General features: G+C 39.6%; 1 protein-coding gene and 1 non-coding gene across 2 annotated transcripts in view; both read left to right on the top strand.

Annotated features, from left to right (window-relative positions):
- The window catches only part of LOC126194954 (lysosomal-trafficking regulator), a 304,398-nt gene that overhangs the window by 20,311 nt on the left and 263,641 nt on the right, over positions 1-20,446 (top strand). The window contains exon 4 of the mRNA XM_049933343.1: positions 3,419-3,497. Coding sequence (XP_049789300.1) covers positions 3,419-3,497 — 79 coding nt within the window. The remainder of the gene's footprint in view (positions 1-3,418; positions 3,498-20,446) is intronic.
- Trnat-ugu (transfer RNA threonine (anticodon UGU)) lies at positions 897-970 on the top strand. Its single transcript has one exon. It is a non-coding gene; the product is annotated as a tRNA-Thr (tRNA).

Raw genomic sequence — 20,446 nt, 5'->3', positions numbered from 1 at the left:
CAACTTCTGCACTCTGGCAGAGAACTGCCTCGAACAAATAATAAAATTCAAACCAAATATTAGAATCAATACATAGAAACGATACATTTCTGTGATTATATATGACGGTAGTATCTGTTCCCGAAAGAACACATACCGTGGATGACCATGCAGCTTTGCTAGAAATGAAATGATAATTAAATAGACACCCTAGCTGCAAACAGGTGTTGATATACTTCACTGGGGACATGTTGAAAATGTGTGCCCCGACCGGGACTCGAACCCGGGATCTCCTGTTTACATGGCAGACGCTCTATCCATCTGAGCCACCGAGGGCACAGAGGATAGTGCGTCTGCAGGGACTTATCCCTTGCACGCTCCCCGTGAGATCCACATTCCCAACATGTCCACACCACTACATTCGTAGTGCGCCTATTAGATGTTTGCCCATCACACTCATTACTCGTGGCAGATTAATCTACCAAGTCCCGTACGAGTTCGGGCGTCTGCCATGTAAGCAGGAGATCCCGGGTTCGAGTCCCGGTTGGGTCACACATTTTCAACATGTCCCCAGTGAAGTATATCAACGCCTGTTTGCAGCTAGGGTGTCTATTTAATTATCATTTCATTTCTAGCAAAGCTGCATGGTCATCCACGGTATGTGTTCTTTCGGGAACAGATACTACTGTCATTTATAGTTAAAATATGGCTTCCTGGCCATTGACCTTCTTGTGTGAACGCACACACTATGCCCGAACTCGTATGGGACTTGGTAGATTAATCTGCCACGAGTAATGAGTATGATGGGCAAACATCTATTAGGCGCACTACGAATGTAGTGGTGTGGACATGTTAGGAATGTGGATCTCACGGGGAGTGTGCAAGGGATAAGTCCCTGCAGACGCACTATCCTCTGTGCCTCGGTGGCTCAGATGGATAGAGCGTCTGCCATGTAAGCAGGAGATCCCGGGTTCGAGTCCCGGTCGGGGCACACATTTTCAACATGTCCCCAGTGAAGTATATCAACGCCTGTTTGCAGCTAGGGTGTCTATTTAATTATCATTTCACATTTCTGTGACATTTAAACACCACAATGTTTGTAATAAAATTAATTATAGACACACTTGCTCATTTATAGGCTACGAGAGTACGGAAAACTTCACATCATTGCTTATGGAAAAGATCCTGAATTTAATTCAACTAAATACTGTACCCTCACAATATTTGCAACATCCATTCATAAATGCCAAGTTGTGCAATGTTAACTTCAAATAACAAAGTAATATACTCATCAGTGGAAACAATAGACACTGAGGTTCACAACTTAGTAATATATTGTTGGATATAATATCAAATCTCACATTATTTTAAGAGAATGCATAATTTTCAGAAATGGATGCACAACAGGTTCTTTTTAACTAAACTTCAATGATAGTATTTCTTCAGTTATCACTTATACAAACTTTTTCAAACATTTAAAAAGCTATGATTAAGATTGTATGTTTTGGGAGTACAGTAGTTTCTGATATCCTCATCCTGTTATTAGGAAAAATTGTTAATTTTATGGCTATTTCTCATACACTCTTTTAACTGTACTTCATGTTAATTTGATGGTATTTAAAGAGCTGTTGTTTTCATAAAAGAGTACGTATTTGTAAAGGTGTTTTATTTTTATTTTATTTTATTTTTTTTAACTTACTGATGCGTTGCAGTGGCATTTATAGTGAAATGTGTTAAATATATTTTGTTCTGGCTATTTTTATAACATTCATTTTTGTTTTACTTTATTGTCTGATATCCACATGTTTAATCATTTTGTTAGAGTAAAGGTTTCCTAAAGTAGATAACAGAACTGATATTAGTACCATTATAACAAAATCATTCTCTGATTGGTTAATATTTCATAACCAAGCTATGGAAATCACCAGTTTCTTTGTGTGCCTAACTACATCTGAGCACTTCTTCCCTTGTGTATGACAATTGATCATTTCCTCCTCATTCAACAATTAATTATCCATTGGTATACTCTTGCTGATGGACTCGCATTCGGGAGGACGACGGTTCAATCCCATCTCCAGCCATCCTGATTTAGGTTTTCCGTGATTTCCCTAAATCGTTTCAGGCAAATGCCGGGATGGTTCCTTTGAATGGGCACGGCCGATTTCCTTCCCAATCCTTCCCTAACCCGAGCTTGCGCTCTCTAATGACCTCGTTGTCGACGGGACGTTAAAAAACACTAACCATTAACCACTCTTGCTGAGACACCTTTGAGTTATATGTAAAAGCTGACATCAGTATGCATGTTACTCAGAGAGTGGTACTGATGAGTAAACTCACTAATTTGGATGTCTCTAATGTGGAATGTGGTAATTGTGTTATGGGATTTGTATTGTGTTTCATTATAATAATAATAATTATTATTATTATTGTTGTTGTTGTTGTTCCAGTATCTTGTAGTTATGAAAACAGGAGCAGCTGACACAAAGTTGGTGAATACAAAATAGAAACTGAGGAATTTAGTGTTCTTAGAACTTCTTGTTCCTTCTGTGTAAATTAATATGAAGTAAACGTGAGAACAGATTGATAAAAGCAGCACAGGTCTCATACATAAGGCAAATTCAGTTGTGTCAAAAGGAGAACCCACTTGGAGAAGATTGTAAAATTATGAGAAGACTGGACAGCTGATGAGTCAAAGTTCCAGTACTGCCAGCAGACACATTTAAAAACGGAAAAAAAAAACTATTCCTGTCTTTTAGGGATTGTTAGCTGCTTCATGAGGGAAGAAGGAGGGATAGCTTTGGAAAAGTGGGGCAGGTCTCAGATCTCAGAGGCCCCAAAATGAGGGGAATCTGACTCCACTGAAGTGAGCGCAAGGGGAGGGGAGAATAGAGAAGAGAGGATGCCCCCACTGACTTGCCCCTCTATTCCCTCACCCTCACTTCATTGTGCTGAGCCTGTGAGACCTGCCCACCCCTTTCCCAAAGCCATCCCCCCTTCTTCCTTCAGGAAGAAGCTAACACTCCCTAAAAAGAAAGGAATATATATAATTTTTTTTTAACGTGTCAGTTGGAAGTACTGGAATTTTGTCTGCTGAGATTACATACTTGCCAGCTGTTCAGTCAGTCACTTTGTGTGGAAAAGTCATTGGGAGCCACAGTTTGGCAGTGACACACAAGGGCCTGGGAGCAGTAGGCAGAAATGTTTGCTTCATATGCCTTGTATCTTACTTGTGATGCACATTTTGAGTAATTTTTCAGGAGCTCTACTGCTGATGCTACCATTGTACACTATTTATGCCCTCAGTGTCTGTCACAGTTACTAAGCAGAATATTTTTGTTCATTTATTTGTCAGTTCTGTGATTTTTTTATGAAGGTACTTAAAAGCTAAAATTATTCCAAAGTGCACTGCAATTTTTTAATTGTTCTCTTATCTTTTCAGGACAGCGTCTTGATGATATTCTCCGCGCAGAATCCTGATGTTGTTAGTTTGTTTCCACAGTTTGCAACAGGTGTTGGTGGTGAGTATGCATACTTTCCCTAGAGTATGTGGTATTTATAACAACTCACTGCTACATTTTTTGAATACTAACCACTGTTCAGCCATTTTGTTGACAGTTTCTTAAATAGCCAGAATATATTTTCTGCATGCTGTCTACTGAGATTTTATTCTTGACATCATCATCATCAACAACAACAACAACAACAACAACAGTTTCTAGCCTCAGGAAGATAAGCCTCACCATCTAGTCACGTTTTCCCGTCATCTTTCTGTGTTCACTCTGGTCTATTCCTCATTCCTTTTTTCAACACACTCCTCCTCAGCTTTCAGCCATCTATTCATTGGTCTTGCTCTGCATCCTTCCTTTGCATCTCCATTTCATGTATCTTCTTGGGAAACCACTTGTTTTCCATTCTCTTTAAGTACCCATACCATCTTAGCCTGCAAACAAGTGCTCTGCAAGGGTTCCTCCTTCCCTCTTTCCATCATCCCTTCATTCCTCATTCTAACTCTCTTTGTTAATCCTATTGTACTTCTGAGGAACTTCATTTCACATGTGTGTAATCCGCTTACAACTGTCTTCTTCATTACCCATGTCTCAGCTGCATATATCAGTATCTGGAGCAGTGATTTCTACATATCACTTCTTTGATTTTTTTGTGGGATACCTTTGTTCCAAACCAGGCTCCTGACAGTTTTCACTGATCTGTTTCTCATTTTCCTCTGTCACGCGTCCCAAGTACTTGACACTGTCTACATTCTACATTTTTCAATTGTTTGCCTCCAATCCTTTTTGCACTTGTTGGTCTATATTCCTTTCTAGTTGTAACCAGGATCTCACTTCGTTTACGTTAAAATTGTTTACATCAAGTTACATGACATACTGCCTCACAGTTTCTTCCCAAGCATCCTAATCTCCTCCTCCCTGTTTCCCCAGATCATCAAGTCATTCTTGAAGGCCATTGCTTTCATCTTGTCTTATCCGGTTTGTCTCTCACATTAAACATTATGTCATCTAAGACCACAATGAAGAGGAAAGGGGACAATACACTGCCCTGTTTCACACCACTTGTTTGCTGGAACCAGTCGTTCCTTTCATTTCCCATTTTCACACAACTCAGACTTCAGTAGTACATCTCCTCCACTCTGCTTGTTGTCTCTTTTTTCCAATCTCTTCTTTTCTACTGCTTTCCAGACCTTTCTTCTACAGATGCTATCAGATGCCTTTTCTATATTGAGAATAGCCATCATGAAGTCTTCCCCAAATTCATAGTGATACTCTTGGTTTTGCCTTACTACAAATATGAGATCAACAGTTGACCTCCCAGGTCTGAAGCCATTTGTTGTCGACCCTTGTTCAGATTCTGCTCTCCAGGATCAGTGTGACTCCCTTTTAGTTTATGCAATTCTTCCTACTCCCTTTCTTGGATATATGGGGAATTAGTGTTCTCTTCCAGTCTTTTGGAGTCTTCTCATTTCACACCACCCTCATGACACGATATAGCCACTGTTATTCAATCTCCCCTGCTGCTGAGTTTACTTTAGTCCATTATCCTCATCTCAAAGTCCATTTGGATTTAGAAAATGCTCAAAGTACTCCTTCCATACTATCTTCAGTGTCTCTTTGTTATTAACCTCATCTCCATTTCTATCAATCACTGTTGCATTCTCTCTCAAACCTCTCCTCTTACTTTTAAGCATTCCATATAGTACTTTCTTACAAAGTCTCCCATGACTGTTATCCTTCCTCCATTCAACTGCTTTTGTAGTTCTTTCTCAAAGTCTTCCTCCTCTTGAGATGTGCAACCCACGTGAGGGGGCATACACCTGAACCACTCTATACTTCTTCCCTTGTCTTTATTCTAATCTTCATTATCCCATCACTTATTCTCTGTACCTCTTCTTTCAGATCGTCCCTTACAACTCACGTTCCCTTTTGTCTTTGTTCATTTCCAATCCAGTAAAATTAGTAATCTTTCCTCAGTTCGGTATTGCCTTCTCCTTTCCATCCTCTGTCCCCCATGCATAATGTATCCAGCTTTCTCCTTTCCATCATATCCACAATCTCCTCTACCTTTTTGTTAATGTTCCATTGTTCAAAGTTCCAATTAGGAGTCTGTTTTCCTTGCTGGGTTATTGTCTTTTATATTTGTCCTTTCTGCGGCTAGTTCCCTTGTTGAAAGTTGGTTGTTGATCCACTGTTGGCTACCTAGGACTACCACAGCTTCTTGACTCATGTTTGCAGTAACTGAGTACTGGCAAAACTATTTTAAATCATCTTGAAATTTAGTTACCTTTTTGTTAAATATTACTTAAAGTGAGACAGGGTAGTTGTAACACCCTCACCTTCTTTCAGATGTGTAGATCACATTTAGGGATGATTTGTAGTACCTAACACTCAAATTATGAGGAATCATCAGTCAATTAAAAAGAGAAACGTTGTGAAGCAAATAGACATGAGATTTTTATTAATACTTTGTCATCACACAGTTTTGTATAGTGTGCCACCAAACAACTGTTCAAAAGCAAGACAGCTTCCCCACAAATATTTATACTGCTTACATTACAGAGGAGAATCCAGTCTGTAAACCTAGAGCATGTTGGTCCAAGACAACATTTGGCTAAAGAGCTTGAATAGAACTGAAAATGGCCCAAAGCACTAGCTACTAAGTGTTTATTCCATTACTGCTGACACAGCAAGTTGCTTCCTACACCATTTGTACAAATGAATATGCTTTCGTGTGCTACAATACGATTATGGAGGTTAAGGTACATATGTTGAATCCTATGCACACCCATGTGTAATATAAATTGTGTGTGTGTGTGTGTGTGTGTGTGTGTGTGTGTGTGTGTGTCTGAGAGAGAGAGAGAGAGAGAGAGAGAGAGAGAATCAAAAGCCCACAGATTGATAAATCTATAATTTCTGTTTTTGTTTTTTGTATTTTTCTTTATGAATGGAACATTGTGATTTTTCTGTTTTATTTGTCTAACTTAATTATTTCGTTTTCTATAATACTCTTTCTTCTTCTTTAATCCCTTGCAAAACTGGTTTGTGGACTCATTACATTTTATGTCCTCTATCACATTTGTTAAAGATTTTTGTTTTCTTTGTTCCTATTTCTTTTTCTACTATGAATTTTTGATTTGTTGCCATGTCCCTCAAGTTCCAAAATCATGTATACTATTTTCTGTTTAATTTAGAACAATTTGATATATTTCCTTTTTTACCTTTCTTATTAGTTACTGCTCTTTCGAATGTTTTGATGCTATCTCTAGGTATTCTTAGTGTGATTGGTCAACTGTGTGCTTCTGGTGTTCGCCCAAGTCAACGATTCCATTTTTATGAACAATATTTCCATGATTGACCCAGTCTCTTCTTTAGTTGCTGTAAGCTATGTAGCTGTGCTTAACAGCTGCCCAGAGTCCCGACATAGCTTGCAGCACCTGAAGATGATGACAGTGTTGGTCATCCAAGTTTTGTTTTAAAAATGGAATCAACTCAACTGTGCACATAAAGCACACCTTCAACTGTTTCACTACTGTTCTCCATCTCATTTTACTTTTTCCTCATCTCTTGTTACTGCATACCCATGATGTACGATGCTCTTGCTACACGTATCTGTCTCTACCCTATGCCCACTACCCCATATTATCTCTTCTGATGCCCAATTAGTAATTCCAAGAAACCAGATGCACATCCCTGTAATCTCCCCATTCTTCTCACTAGACTTACAAATTTCCTTTGTAATCACTGATTTCCAGTTGTTGGCCTCTGTCTCCTATGTAGATAATATTTCACTTCTATACGCATAAATTGAAAAACTACCTTGGCAGTTCTGTGACATTACATGACATTAGTTGCACTTTTTGTTGAGAAAATTCTTCTTATATTGTTTTGATCTGCTTCTGCTTTCTTCCTTGATTCAGTTGTGTTGTGTGACTGTGATACCTTCCTTTGTGTCACTTTCATCTTTGTTTTCTTTGTTTTTAAACCAGTTTTTGTGCCAAGTTACCATTACATTCTGTAATTTTTCTAACTTTTCCTTACATTTTGCTAGGATGCCTGTGACACCTACCAATCTTACGTTTGTATCTCTTCATTTTAGAGGACTATTCCTGTTTCACTTCTTTCTTTGCTTCTCCAGAAATCAAATAATAGTGGTCATAATCTGCCTCCACACCATCCTTCCTTCTTAACATAACCTTGTCTCATTTCCTACTTTCATTACCCGTCACTTTATTTTTGTAGGCTACCTATGTGTCTGCTGGTATGTCTCCCATTTTCCTTAGGATTTAAAATTTGGTGCTTGTCTCTCCACATCTCTCAGTTGACTCTTGCTCTGCATTTCATGGTCATTTCCAAATATCCCTTTCTTCTCTTGTGTTTTTTGATGATGATGACGATCATTTCATTTGGGTGTAATTTACACAGACTTATTAATTCATTCATTGTGCTTCAGATTCCGTCAAGAGCAAGAACATTCAGTGATGTAGCACGACCAAGGTATACATTTACAAAAGACAAGGAAATCACAGAAACCTTTACTGCATTAACAGTATACTATCATCAAGCTTCTTAATGCTACACACACTTAAAGTAGCAACATGTAATTGAGTGAATTATAAAGAAAGGTGCTACTTTGAGGAAACATTGTACACTTTTCAGTTGTGCTCTAGAGCTACATAATTTGCTGTTGTTCTCTTAATATTTACTTAATACAATATTTTTTCAAAGAAAATAGTTATGTAGAACTGTAAGTACTGAGTCATGTTTACAGTACTTATTCTACTTGGATGGAGCTTTGCAAAAACCGCTGCTGCTGGCATGTAGCTAACAGACCATTCCAGTCCCTGAATTTAGGTATTCAGCTTATTTGTAGAATAGACTGGCTAATAAAATATTTTTTAAATGTTCTTTTAATTGGTAGGTATCTGAATATCTTGCTGCATGTTGTATAGGAACTTTTTAATATTCTTTCCAACAAATTACATATCTCCACTCTGAACCATAAACATGGCGGCAAAGACTACACAAAAATTGTTATTGTGCATTATATTCTGTCTATAAATCAATTTTGAGCTAAAACTGATTTCTGTTATCAGCAACAAAAACCATTAAGGAGTAAATGTGTCTGGTAGTGATAGTCAGAATTAGCGAAATGGACAGTTACCTACTTTACACTATGTTCTTGCAGCTTACTTCTGCCGAACATTCTGAAACCATTTCCCCTCTCTCATTCCTCTTATTTCACTTATATCCTTCAGAAACATATCTTCGTGTAAGTTCATATTATAAAAAGGATAGATTGCTACTCACCATATAGCAATGTTGAGTCGCAGTCAGGCACAACAATAAAACTATTAAATGTGTAAGCTTTCAGCCAAACACACAAAAACACACACACACACACACACACACACACACACACACACACACATATTCATGCAAATGTTGCTCACACGTCTGACCATCGCTCACACATGTCTGACCGCAAGTCTCTGACTGCCGATTTCAAACTTTATGTATGTCCCTAATATACCATTCCTAATACATAAGCGTAATTACGCATTTCACAATGCCTTCTTTATCAAATACTCAGTTTCATTGTGTATTCTCTCTTTTTGGTAAAGGTGGTCATGTTTGCTTCATTCAACTCCAGAAGTAAATGGTTTTGACCATTATTACAGCTCTCCTTATATCTTTTACTACTAGTGCTTATCAGTCATCTACTGATGCTCTGCTATCATTGCTGAGCGAGATGGCACTGTTGTTAACACACTGGGTACATGTTTTTGGGAGGAGGGCAATGCACATCTCTGTCCAGTCACCCAGATTTAAGATTTCTGTGCTTTTCCTGAATGACTTAATCCAAATGCCAGGATGGGTTCTTTGAAAGAGCACAACTTATTTCCTTGCACTCTGTCTTGATGAGATGTTAAACTCACTTTTTCCTTAGTTCTTATTACCCTAAGAACACCTGATTGGGAGTGTATCCATTTCACTTATTTATTCATTTACTCATCTTAGAAGCCTACACACAGTTGTATATAGCATATATGGGGAGCTTATAATGAGAAAGGACCCACAAAATCAAAGACCAATACCCTTGACATCTGTTTACTGCAGAATTCTGGAACATATTCTGTGGTTGAATATAGTAAATTTCCTAGAGACTGAAAAGCTTGTCAAGAATAAGCACGGTTGTGGAACTCAGCTTGGGATGAAAGGCAACAGGCAGATTTCATATTCCTAGATTTCCGAAAAGCATTTGATGCAGTACCCCACTGTAAACTGTTAGTGAAGGTAAAAGCATATGGAATAGATTCCCAGATATGCGAGTTGCATGACGACTTCTTTAGTAATAGAACACAATATGTTGTCCTCAACAGAGAGTGCTCATCAGAGACAAGGGTATCATCAGGAGTGACTAGGGAAATGTAATTGGATCACTGTTATTTTCTGTATATGTAGATGATCTGGCTTACTGGATGGGCGCCAACAATATGATTGTCTGCTGATGATACTTGCACGTACGGGTAGGTGTTGAAGATGAGTGACTGTAGGATGATACAAGATGACTTTCTGTTTCGTGGGATGAATGGCAGCTGGCTGTATATTTAGAAAAATGTAAGTTAAGGTAGTTGAGTAGGGAAAATAAACTTGTAATGTTCATTAGTAGTGCCCTCCTTGACACAGTCATGTCATTTAAATATCAGGGCGTAATGCTGCAAAGAGAGATGGTTGACTTCAATTTATTGCGAGAAATTTAGGAAGTGCATATAGGATGAAACTGTGACATATTATTGAGTACTACTCGAGTGTTGGGATTGCAATTCAGAGGTGGGCTGCAAGATTTGTTACCGGTAAGATCAAACAACATGCAAGTGTTACAGAGATGCATCGGGAACACAGATGGGAATTGCTGGAGGGAAGGTGTTTCTTAGAAACACAGTTGGGAAAACTTGCAGAACCATCATTTGAAGCTGACTGCAGAGCAATCCTACTACCAGTATACATTTCGCATAAGGACCATGAAGATAAGATACGAGAAATCAGGGCTCATGTGGAGGCATATATATACAGTAATTTTTCCCCTGCTGTACCTGTGAGTGGCACAGGAAAGAAAGTGACTAGTAATGGTACAGGGCTCCCTCTGCCATGCACTGCACTGTGCCTCACAGAGTGTGTATGTAGATATAGATGCACACAGTGCAGCTACTTATGGTGGTAGCAAACCTTTGTAGACATACTGATATGTTATGATGTGTTAATGCAGGAACAATTTACACCGGGAGGGGGCAGAAGGGGAAGAGTTTTCCAGTTGTGGCTATCAGGTTCATATGTGGAGCTGTACCCCATTTATATGATAGTATGACATCCCATGCTGTCATTTGACAAGCTGTTAAGTGAGTGAACAGTATGGTTATTGAGAAGAGAGACAGTGCGCTACTAGTGAAACTGTTTTATGTGAACAGCAGCAATTACAGCGGTGCATTGAGAGAGTATCATTGACTGAAATGTTTGAAGAGAAGGACGACATCATTAAATGGGTTAAAGAAGATGATAATGAAATTAAAAACATGCGTGAACTTGGTGTAGCACCTGGAAGAGGAAGGTGTCCTATCCCAATGGAAGTTATTGATGAGGTTGCTGTTTCTCTAACTGACTATGCAACTCATGCTCCAGATAGTGCTAGTGCTCATGCAGTGTCATGAGGATTGTCCACCCCATGATCAACAGTCCAGGAAGTTTTGTGGTCTATTTTACAGTGTACAAGATTAAACTTAAACCTCTTGATCCACAGCAATGTTCTGAAAGTGCCATACAGTTCCTGGCATGGATCAAAGTTTATGACATATGGCCATGCAATATTTTATGGAGTGAGGAGTCACATTTTTCACTACAGAGTGCAGTGAATACACCTCCGAATTCTGGGTACTGTTAAATGATGTGTTGTGCATGAAGAGCCTCTGCACTTGTTGTGTGTATGTATGTGGTGTGGATTCACAAGCACCTTTAATCTCGGTCCGTTCTTCTTTGGAGAGAATATGCCCTTAGAGCCTATCAGGTGTAATGTAACGTCTGAAAATTATTGAGACCTTCTTGCACAATGTGTGAATATTGCTTTGGAAGAGTGCAACTGTGTGGAAATCACTGTTTTTGTACAAGATGGGCAACTCCTCATTTGCTCGCCTAGTGAAAGATCTGCTTAATGCAACCCTCTACAAACATGTTATCTCCAGACTTTTCCAGATGTGTGGCCTACAATATCACCTGACCTGAATCCAAGTGACTTTTTGTTCTGGGGATATCTAAACAAATGCATCCGGTCTCTACATGATCTGAAGATCAGTGTACAGGAACATGTTGCTCAGATTCCACCAGAACTCCCACGAGCAACTGGTGATCATGTCATGTTTCAGATGCAGTGTCTCGTCAACAGCTCTGGTACCCATATTGAACAAATTGTGAAAGTGGCAGTTAATAATAAAATCAACATTATGTTTATCTCACTTATTCGACCTTTTCTGCCCATGTCCTATTCTTAAACCATTATGTTTGAAAAAATTTCTATATCGTTACGTCTTTCTTGCCAGATTTGCACCCAATGACCGAGATTAGAAGTAATTTTTTTCCCAGCGTAAATTGGTTCAGCATTAATGTGTTAGAATACCTACCAAATTTCCGTGCCATACGATAATTACGTCCCACACTGGATCTCTGTGAAAGTAGCTGCATTTTAATTATAACAACCTAGTACGTATTGCAAAAACATTTAGAAAATATCATTGACAAAATTTACAAATCAGATGATTTTTTCCAAAATTCAGCACTATTTAGGGCACTATTGTTTACCAGCATTAGATCCTGCATTGAACAGGTAAGCAGAAAGAGAGTGTTGGCACAGGTCTTCCACAGTGTGTTATTCTTCACACTCACACTTTTCATCCTCTGATGTGAAACTCCATGATTTAAGGAAAGGTTTTGTTCTACCGACACCAGTTCTTAAGTGTATAAGAGACCTCCAGACAACCTACTCCTTTTTGTGAGTGACTGAAAGAATTTCATGCAGCTTCATCTACTCTTATTGTGCAGATTTCCACTGAAAAAGTCTTGCTTTTTCTGGAGGGAGTTTCAGAGGTTCTGCTGGTCAAAGGAAACTTTTTCTTGATTTTAGCATAGACTGAGTTAATTCATGGCCAAACAGTGTGTGAGCTTCAGTGTTCTCAGCCTTCAGTTGTTCATGACTGGCTGTGACGTTTCAGCAGATATTTGAAGGTGTGCCAGTGCAATACAGTAAATCTTGTCAATATGAGTAGGTTTTAAGCATCCTCTAATAAACCTGCACGCTTCATTCAGAGTCGAGTCCACAGTTTTGGCATGAAGTGATTTATAACAAGCAGGGTAGGCATACTGTACTTTGTTGCCCAGTTTTATTTGTTCTGTGGGAAAGTATCACATAGATTCTTCATAAAGTCAAATGACAAACTCTAGAAGAGAGACACAAATTATCCTGATAAAACCTATCTACATAGTTTTAAGAACGGGCTTAAAATTTTGGCTTTATGAGTATACTACATGTATCTCTCCCATAGAAATGAAGACAAGATTAGATTGTTTACAGTGTGCATTACCCACTGGTTTTCAGAGTATGTACTGTATGTAGAAGCAGAATTGTTAGTCAATTATCATTGCATGTGCTGCTTGTACAGATGTGTTGAAATGGGGCAGACATGCATACTGCAAAGACACACAGCAGCTTAATTTAAAGCTGTGAAAAACCAGCACTAAGTGAGCTAAACATGTTGGAAAGATCCAGTTTAGAATTAAAACACTCTCCCCCTCCCTCTGTCCTCCCTCTCCCCCCACTGCCATCCCTCCCACTCCCCTAAACACTTTCAGTATTAAAATGAGCTAGTCACTATGAAACAGATAGCATTAAAAATGGATGCAAGGAAACAATGGTAGATGTTCTTAACAGAAAAATAAAGACACAAATAATGAAATAAAGATTCCAAATCACAACAGCACATACCACTACAAGCAGGATATCAAGGAAAATGGAATACAATGACCTACCACCATAAATTTATGTAAAAAAATAGGTAATATATGCTGAAAAACAAGGCATAAACATTGCCTACAAACCAAATAAATCAGTACAGAAACATATTACTAAACTAAAACCAAAACTAGACACTTGCCAACAATCTTGTATCGACCAGCTCAATTGCATGGACTTCGAAAAAATTTGCATCAGGATGACTGGCAGGACATCTGACATAAGATATAAAGAGCACATCAGGGCATGGAAATACACTACAAAGCTCTCAACATTTGCAGACCACCTTAAACAGGAATACAACAGGCCAAGCACAACAGAAGAAATTTGAATGTTATAAAAATCAGTAAAGACAGGTACTTCCTTACATTTCAAGAAAACTTCTTTACACGGAAAGTATTAACACAATTACTGAATGAGTAGATAAATATTGGAAATGATCGTTCCCTTTCCCATCTCTTCACATTCTCTCACTCTACCTCTCCTCCTCTCATTTCAGCTCTGGTTGTTCAGCCCTTTTCCTAGAATACTCTCTCCATTTCACTACTTTACACTCACTGTTCAGTCATTCCCCACCCACACACAGGCCAACCTACTCTTTTCATCCTTCAGCTCCTTCACACCACCTTCATTTCTCTTACACATTGAATAAATACATAATAACATAATTAAATTACACAACATACCTATAACACAGAATACATATAATGTGAATAATACAAAATAGTACATTTCTACATCTGACACATTCTCTTAAGGATTTGAAAGGGAAAGGTAACATTTGGAGCTGGTCAAGCTAGAACACAACTGTTTTGATGTTGTAAGTGGCTGAGCATATTAGCTGAACATTTAGTGGTTTACTTAGTTTACACAGGCATACTCAGGTATAAAGAAAATTCATACTTTCTTTTTCTTAAAACGTTAAAACCAGTAATGCTTAAAACATCAGTATCGTGCAATTTTTTTTAGAATGTAAAGCCTTTCAAAATACTTAAAGGTAATTACTGAAATTCTAAATTACTCAAAATTTCTTTTCCCTTTAACATTAGAACTAATAACCTTAAATAAATCACAATGATACAAGATATTTAGAATAATCACTGAAGTTCTATATTGCCCTAGTTTACTCTTTCTTTAAACATTAAGACCAATAATGTTAAAAATTTAAAATCATCCAAGGTATTCTTTCTAAATCAAATAAGCTTAAGTTCAGAAACTCTTTCACGTTAGTGCACCGTAACTCGCCACAGGGATACAGACATGTGAATGACTTAGTTAGTTCAACCAATCCAGTTGTCAGAAAACCAATGTTGTGGTGGTTACAGAAGAACCAGTAACAAATTTAATTACAATTCAGTGAAGCATAACATGCACTGATGCGGGTACACCCAAGTCAACCTGTCTTCAGTAGCAAATACGTCAATACACAGCTTACCTTAATGTAGTCCCAGGATAAAGATAAACTCTGCAAATGGCAGATTACAACTATCAGTCTTAACAGACTTTACATTCACTCTACCTGTTGAACATGAGGCAGTTTTGATTAAAACAGGTAAACTTTGGTGGGATTGATTGACAGTTTTCTAATCACAGACATCAACTAACTTCCTTACATTCAAATTTTGGCCTGTGGAACCTGAGAAGTATCCACAATTGCAAAGTGTCCTGAAACTAAAATCACTTCTCTAGAATATCAAGCACATAGTTCAACATGATTTACACACCCCGGAAGGCCTACAACAGAAAGTTATCCGATTAACCACACATACATGGAAATTTGCAGAACACAGCCAGGGTACAATTTTGTGGCATTACAGTCACTCTTCCTATAAACATCCAATGTGATGTGTCACAGAGGAAATGGGAAAAATGTTCCCGAGTCTTGCTAACTGAAAACAGTTTAATTTACAGGATGAACCTTCACATGACAAGTCAATCACAGATGGTCGAATTACTGTTACAGCCAAGGTAAAGACCCAGTTCAAATTCCACACTGAATGCCAATGTTCACCAAACTCAGTCAGAATGTGAGGCACTAGTTCTGATGTGATGCGCTCCCCACCATCCTCTGACTAAACAGCAACCTCCTTTCCGTGACCTATCTGTAGGAGCCCCAAAAGTGGCAAAGATGGATGCTAACTGCTGGATGTTGTAATTGGTCGTGGTACCTGTACTTGGTGAAACCTACACAAACCTAGTAAACACATCTACAGTGACAAACACATATTGGTTGCCATCCTTTGTGTGTGGAAGTGGAATGAGATAATCTATGAATAATTTATCCATTGGTTTAAATTCTTTGGTGGAACACACAAGCCCTTTCTTTACACCTGTATCCGGTTTCACCAACTTACAGTTCTTGCAGTTTGATACTAAACCCGTGATCTTGGGGACCATTCCTTTCCATGTTAGCTGTTCCTTTATTTTCATTTTGGTATTTTGCATGCTTAAATGCTCTCCACACAACAATTGATGGAAGTAAGTGAAAACAGCAGGCACCAGTTTTCATGGCACCCAAATCTTCAACCTGTTGTCGTACTTAGTACGGTAACACAACAGCTGCTTCTGCAAGGAATAACCTTTCACCTCATGCTCTCCCTTCAGTTGTTTGATAATTGGATTTAAGTCCTGGTTTCTACACTGTTCCTCCCCCAAATCTCCAAACAGCTCAGAAATCTCGGTTAAAATAGCTGCTGCTACTACTCCCCTTGGATGCTCTACCACAGCTTCCGCAGGAGGGGGGGCTGAAATAGTCTTACTCGAAACTTCCTTAACAACATACTTGAACATACGACTTGGGACATCAAACACCTGATTTTGGGTGTCCGTAATATATTCTACATCGAACTGAAAGGCTGAAATGCCAACCACCCAGGGGGCTACTCTCCCAGCCTTACATGGCGGTGCCAGGACCCAACTAAAGACTTAGTTATCCCTTACTAAATGGGATCTTCTGTGTTACAGATAAAAACTAAACTTCTCTAAGGCATACAAAACTGCCAGTGCTTCAAGCTTGTTCACAGAGCAATGAGTCTCGGGTCCTGATAACGTCCTCGAGGTATCAAGAACATCTACGTCCTCAAGGCATCAAGAACATCTGTGGCGCCAGATTTAGATACGTCAGTTTGTATGATAAATGGCAAATTGAAATTAGGAATACCCAACACAGGGGTATTACTCAAGGCACATTTTAATGCCTCAAACGCTGCTTGCTGGGATTCCCCACATTTGAACCTCTTGCCCTTCCGATGAAGTCTGTTCAGGGGAGCAGCAGTTTGTGCTAAGTTATGTAGAAATTTCCTTCAAAAATTTACCATTCCAATTAAATGAGCTGTGTCTTTCTTGTTCTGTGGTCTAGAGAACTTATAAATTGCCTTGGTTCTAGCTAGGTCAACCTTCACCCGTTGGCAGACACAACATGCCCTAGGAAAGAAATCTCATGGTCAGCTCAGCTTCCCTAAGACAACTTATAACTTACCTGAGGTGTTCTAGATGCTTTTGGAAGTACGAACTATATACCACTATGTCATCCAGATGACTGAAAACACGTTTAAACCTGAGATCTCCTTATACCAAATCCTATAAACAGGATAGCACTAAGGCTTCTGTAACCAAGCTGAAAGGTACCCAATTAAACTGAGAGAGATTATAATCAGTGTAAAATGCTGTTAACGGCTTAGACTGTTCATCTGAAGGTACACTATGTGATCAAAAGTATCCGGACACCCCCAAAAACATATGTTTTTCATATTAGGTGCATTGTGCTGCCACCTACTGCCAGGTACGCCATATCAGCGACCTCAGTAGTCATTCGACATCGTGAGAGAGCAGAATGGGGTGCTCCACAAAACTCATGGACTTCGAACATGGTCAGATGATTAGGTGTCACTTGTGTCATACGTCTGTACGCAAGATTTCCACACTCCTAACCGTCCCTACGTCCACTGTTTCTGATGTGATAGTGAAGTGGAAACATGAAGGGACACATACAGCACAAAAGCATACAGGCCGACCTGCTCTGTTGACTGACAGAGATCACCGACAGTTGAAGAGGTTTGTAATAGGCAGACATCTATCCAGACCATCAGGCAGGAATTCCAAACTGTATCAGGATCCACTGCAAGTACTATGACAGTTAGGCAGGAGCTGAGAAAATTTGGATTTCATGGTCAAGCGGCTGCTCATAAGCCACACATCACGCCGGTAAATGCCAAACGATGCCTCGCTTGGTGTAAGGAGCATAAACATTGGACAATTGAACAATGGAAGAACATGGTGTGGAGAAACGAATCATGGTACACAATGTGGCAATCTGATGGCAGGGTGTGGGTATGGCGAATGCCCAGTGAACGTCATCTGCCAGCATGTGTAGTGCGAACAGTAAAATTCGGAGGCGATGGTTTTATGGTGTGGTGGTGTTTTTCATGGAGGGGGCTTGCACCCCTTGTTGTTTTGCATGGCACTGTTACAGCACAGTCATACATTGATGTTTTAAGCACCTTCTTGCTTCCCACTGTTGAAGATCAATTCGAGGATGGTAATTGCATCTTTCAACATGATCGAGCATCTGTTCATAGTGCATGGCCTGTGCCGGGTGGTTACACGACAATAACATCCCTGTAATGGACTAGCCTGGAACACGGACTTCATGCCAGGCCTCGTCGACCGACATTGATACCTCTTCTCAGTGCAGCACTCCATGAAGAATGGGCTGCCATTCCCCTAGAAACCTTCCAGTACCTGACTGAACATATGCCTGTGAGAGTGGAAGCTGCTCTCAAGGCTAAGGGTGGGCCAACATCATATTGAATTCCAGCATTACCAATGGAGGGCACCATGAACTTGTAAGTCATTTTCAGCCAGGTGTGTGGCTTATCCTAGTCGGGTGGCAAATGCTGAACTTATAATGGATTTTCTTTAGTTTGAACCTGTCGCACCATGAGTCCTGGTGAGGACAAAATGGAACCCTCTTCTCAGACTGAAATTTAAAATACAACACCCATGGGGATAATCCAGACAATACTGAGTTTCTTTTAAAACATCACATCCCAATATCACTCAGATGGAAAATTGCCCCCACTAATAGAAATTCAATTGCCGAAGAAAACTTGCAAATATTAAATTTACAATGTACCCGACCAACCACCTTCAACCTTTCAGCCGATACAGACCTGCATGCCTCGTTTTTTTCCACGTAATTCCCACAAATCTGCTATTTTTGTTTTTTTTTTGTTTTTTATATCAATCTAAATCAATTGAGGAAGTGGTACTATCCAAATCTGTCAGTAGGCCCACCAGTTCCCACCCAACTGTGGCGCATATGAATGGGAGCTGTGTGGGATTACCAGCACAAACCCTGCGACATTCCCGCAAACGCTGGCAAGAAGTGAACCCAGAGGGAACGCCCTGGCGTCAGCTGCTAGTCCGCTCCACAATGAGCTGCCCACAATCCTTAACTAGATGCTGTGAGCCCCCACATTCAAAACACTTATGTCGTGGGTACCTCTACGTACTAGAATTCAGCACATTTACTGTCATTCCTATAGTTTCCATTCTGGGAGGTGTCACTTACCGATACTTGTCATTACCTCAACTAACATTTTCCACTGTAGTAACCATCTTATCGGGGTCTGGAAAGGTGCATGGCTTATTCAAGAACATGAGACAAGATCGTACCTAGGGTCTCTTCCCCTCCAGAATATTTGTAATGGCCTCAGCTTCAGTCTCATCTACACAGAGAGAAAGCTTTGCCCATCATACTTGCTCAACACAATCCCCCAAGAATCCATGTGTGTTTTGTTCCCTGTAATAACACCCATCTATTAATTCATTTATTCTACGTGAGCCTAAACATTCCACCAAGATTCTCCTATGAAAAACCTGGAGAGATTCACCTTCCTGTAATACTTCAGTAATCACTATACACAATTGACCTTCCACCAATGGATATGTTATCTGGAATATCAGCCTATGGTGTACTGACAACACATTGGCCTGCTCCTGCAATCTGCACATTAACCACAACACTTCGGTTACGTTACCAGTAGAACCAAACGACAATGTGCAGATACCCTGGATGAGTGGGAGGAGGGGATGTGGCAGTCTGCCAAATTGATTCAACATATTTACTTACAGGTTATCTTCCCCCATCTCATTACACGCATTACCCCCTTGTACTTCACCTTCCTCAGATATAGTAGTTGTTGTTGTGGTCTTCAGTCCTGAGACTGGTTTGATGCAGCTCTCCATGCTACTCTATCCTGTGTAAGCTTCTTCCTTGTACTTCACCTTCCTCAGATATAGTAGTTGTTGTTGTGGTCTTCAGTCCTGAGACTGGTTTGATGCAGCTCTCCATGCTACTCTATCCTGTGTAAGCTTCTTCATCTCCCAGTACCTACTGCAACCTACATCCTTCTGTACCTGTAAGTATAATAAGAAGGGACAATTGCCATTGCATAGACAAGGCTTGCTCTTGCAACTTAAGTATAACTTCCATGTTCTTAACATCCTCATTTACTGAATGGACATCATTAATGCTATTGACCACATTATATGCCCGAGCGTGCAGTCGCGTGTACTGGGTGCAAGAAGGGGATGAGCCCTCCTGATTGACAGCGAGCAATGACAAACATGTAGCACGTGCGGTACTTACCTCCCCAACTACCTGCAAGGTGATGTTTACAGGCTTGTCCAATACCCTACACAGCTGCTGGCATAATTCCACAGTCATGGCCTCCTTGGATGCCTTTGCAATCTGGAGCTTGTACTGCAACCAATCCTTGCATAAATATTACAGCCCCAGAACACTTCATGATTTCACATTAAACCAAAGCTGAAACCACAAAAACAATTAACAGAACGAGAATACAACAAAACACTTCCTCAGAGTTCTAATACAATGTGG

Source organism: Schistocerca nitens, chromosome 7 (genome assembly GCF_023898315.1).
Source record: "Schistocerca nitens isolate TAMUIC-IGC-003100 chromosome 7, iqSchNite1.1, whole genome shotgun sequence".
Classification (NCBI taxonomy): Eukaryota; Metazoa; Arthropoda; class Insecta; order Orthoptera; family Acrididae; genus Schistocerca; species Schistocerca nitens.
This window is presented reverse-complemented; position numbering and strand designations above follow the sequence as displayed.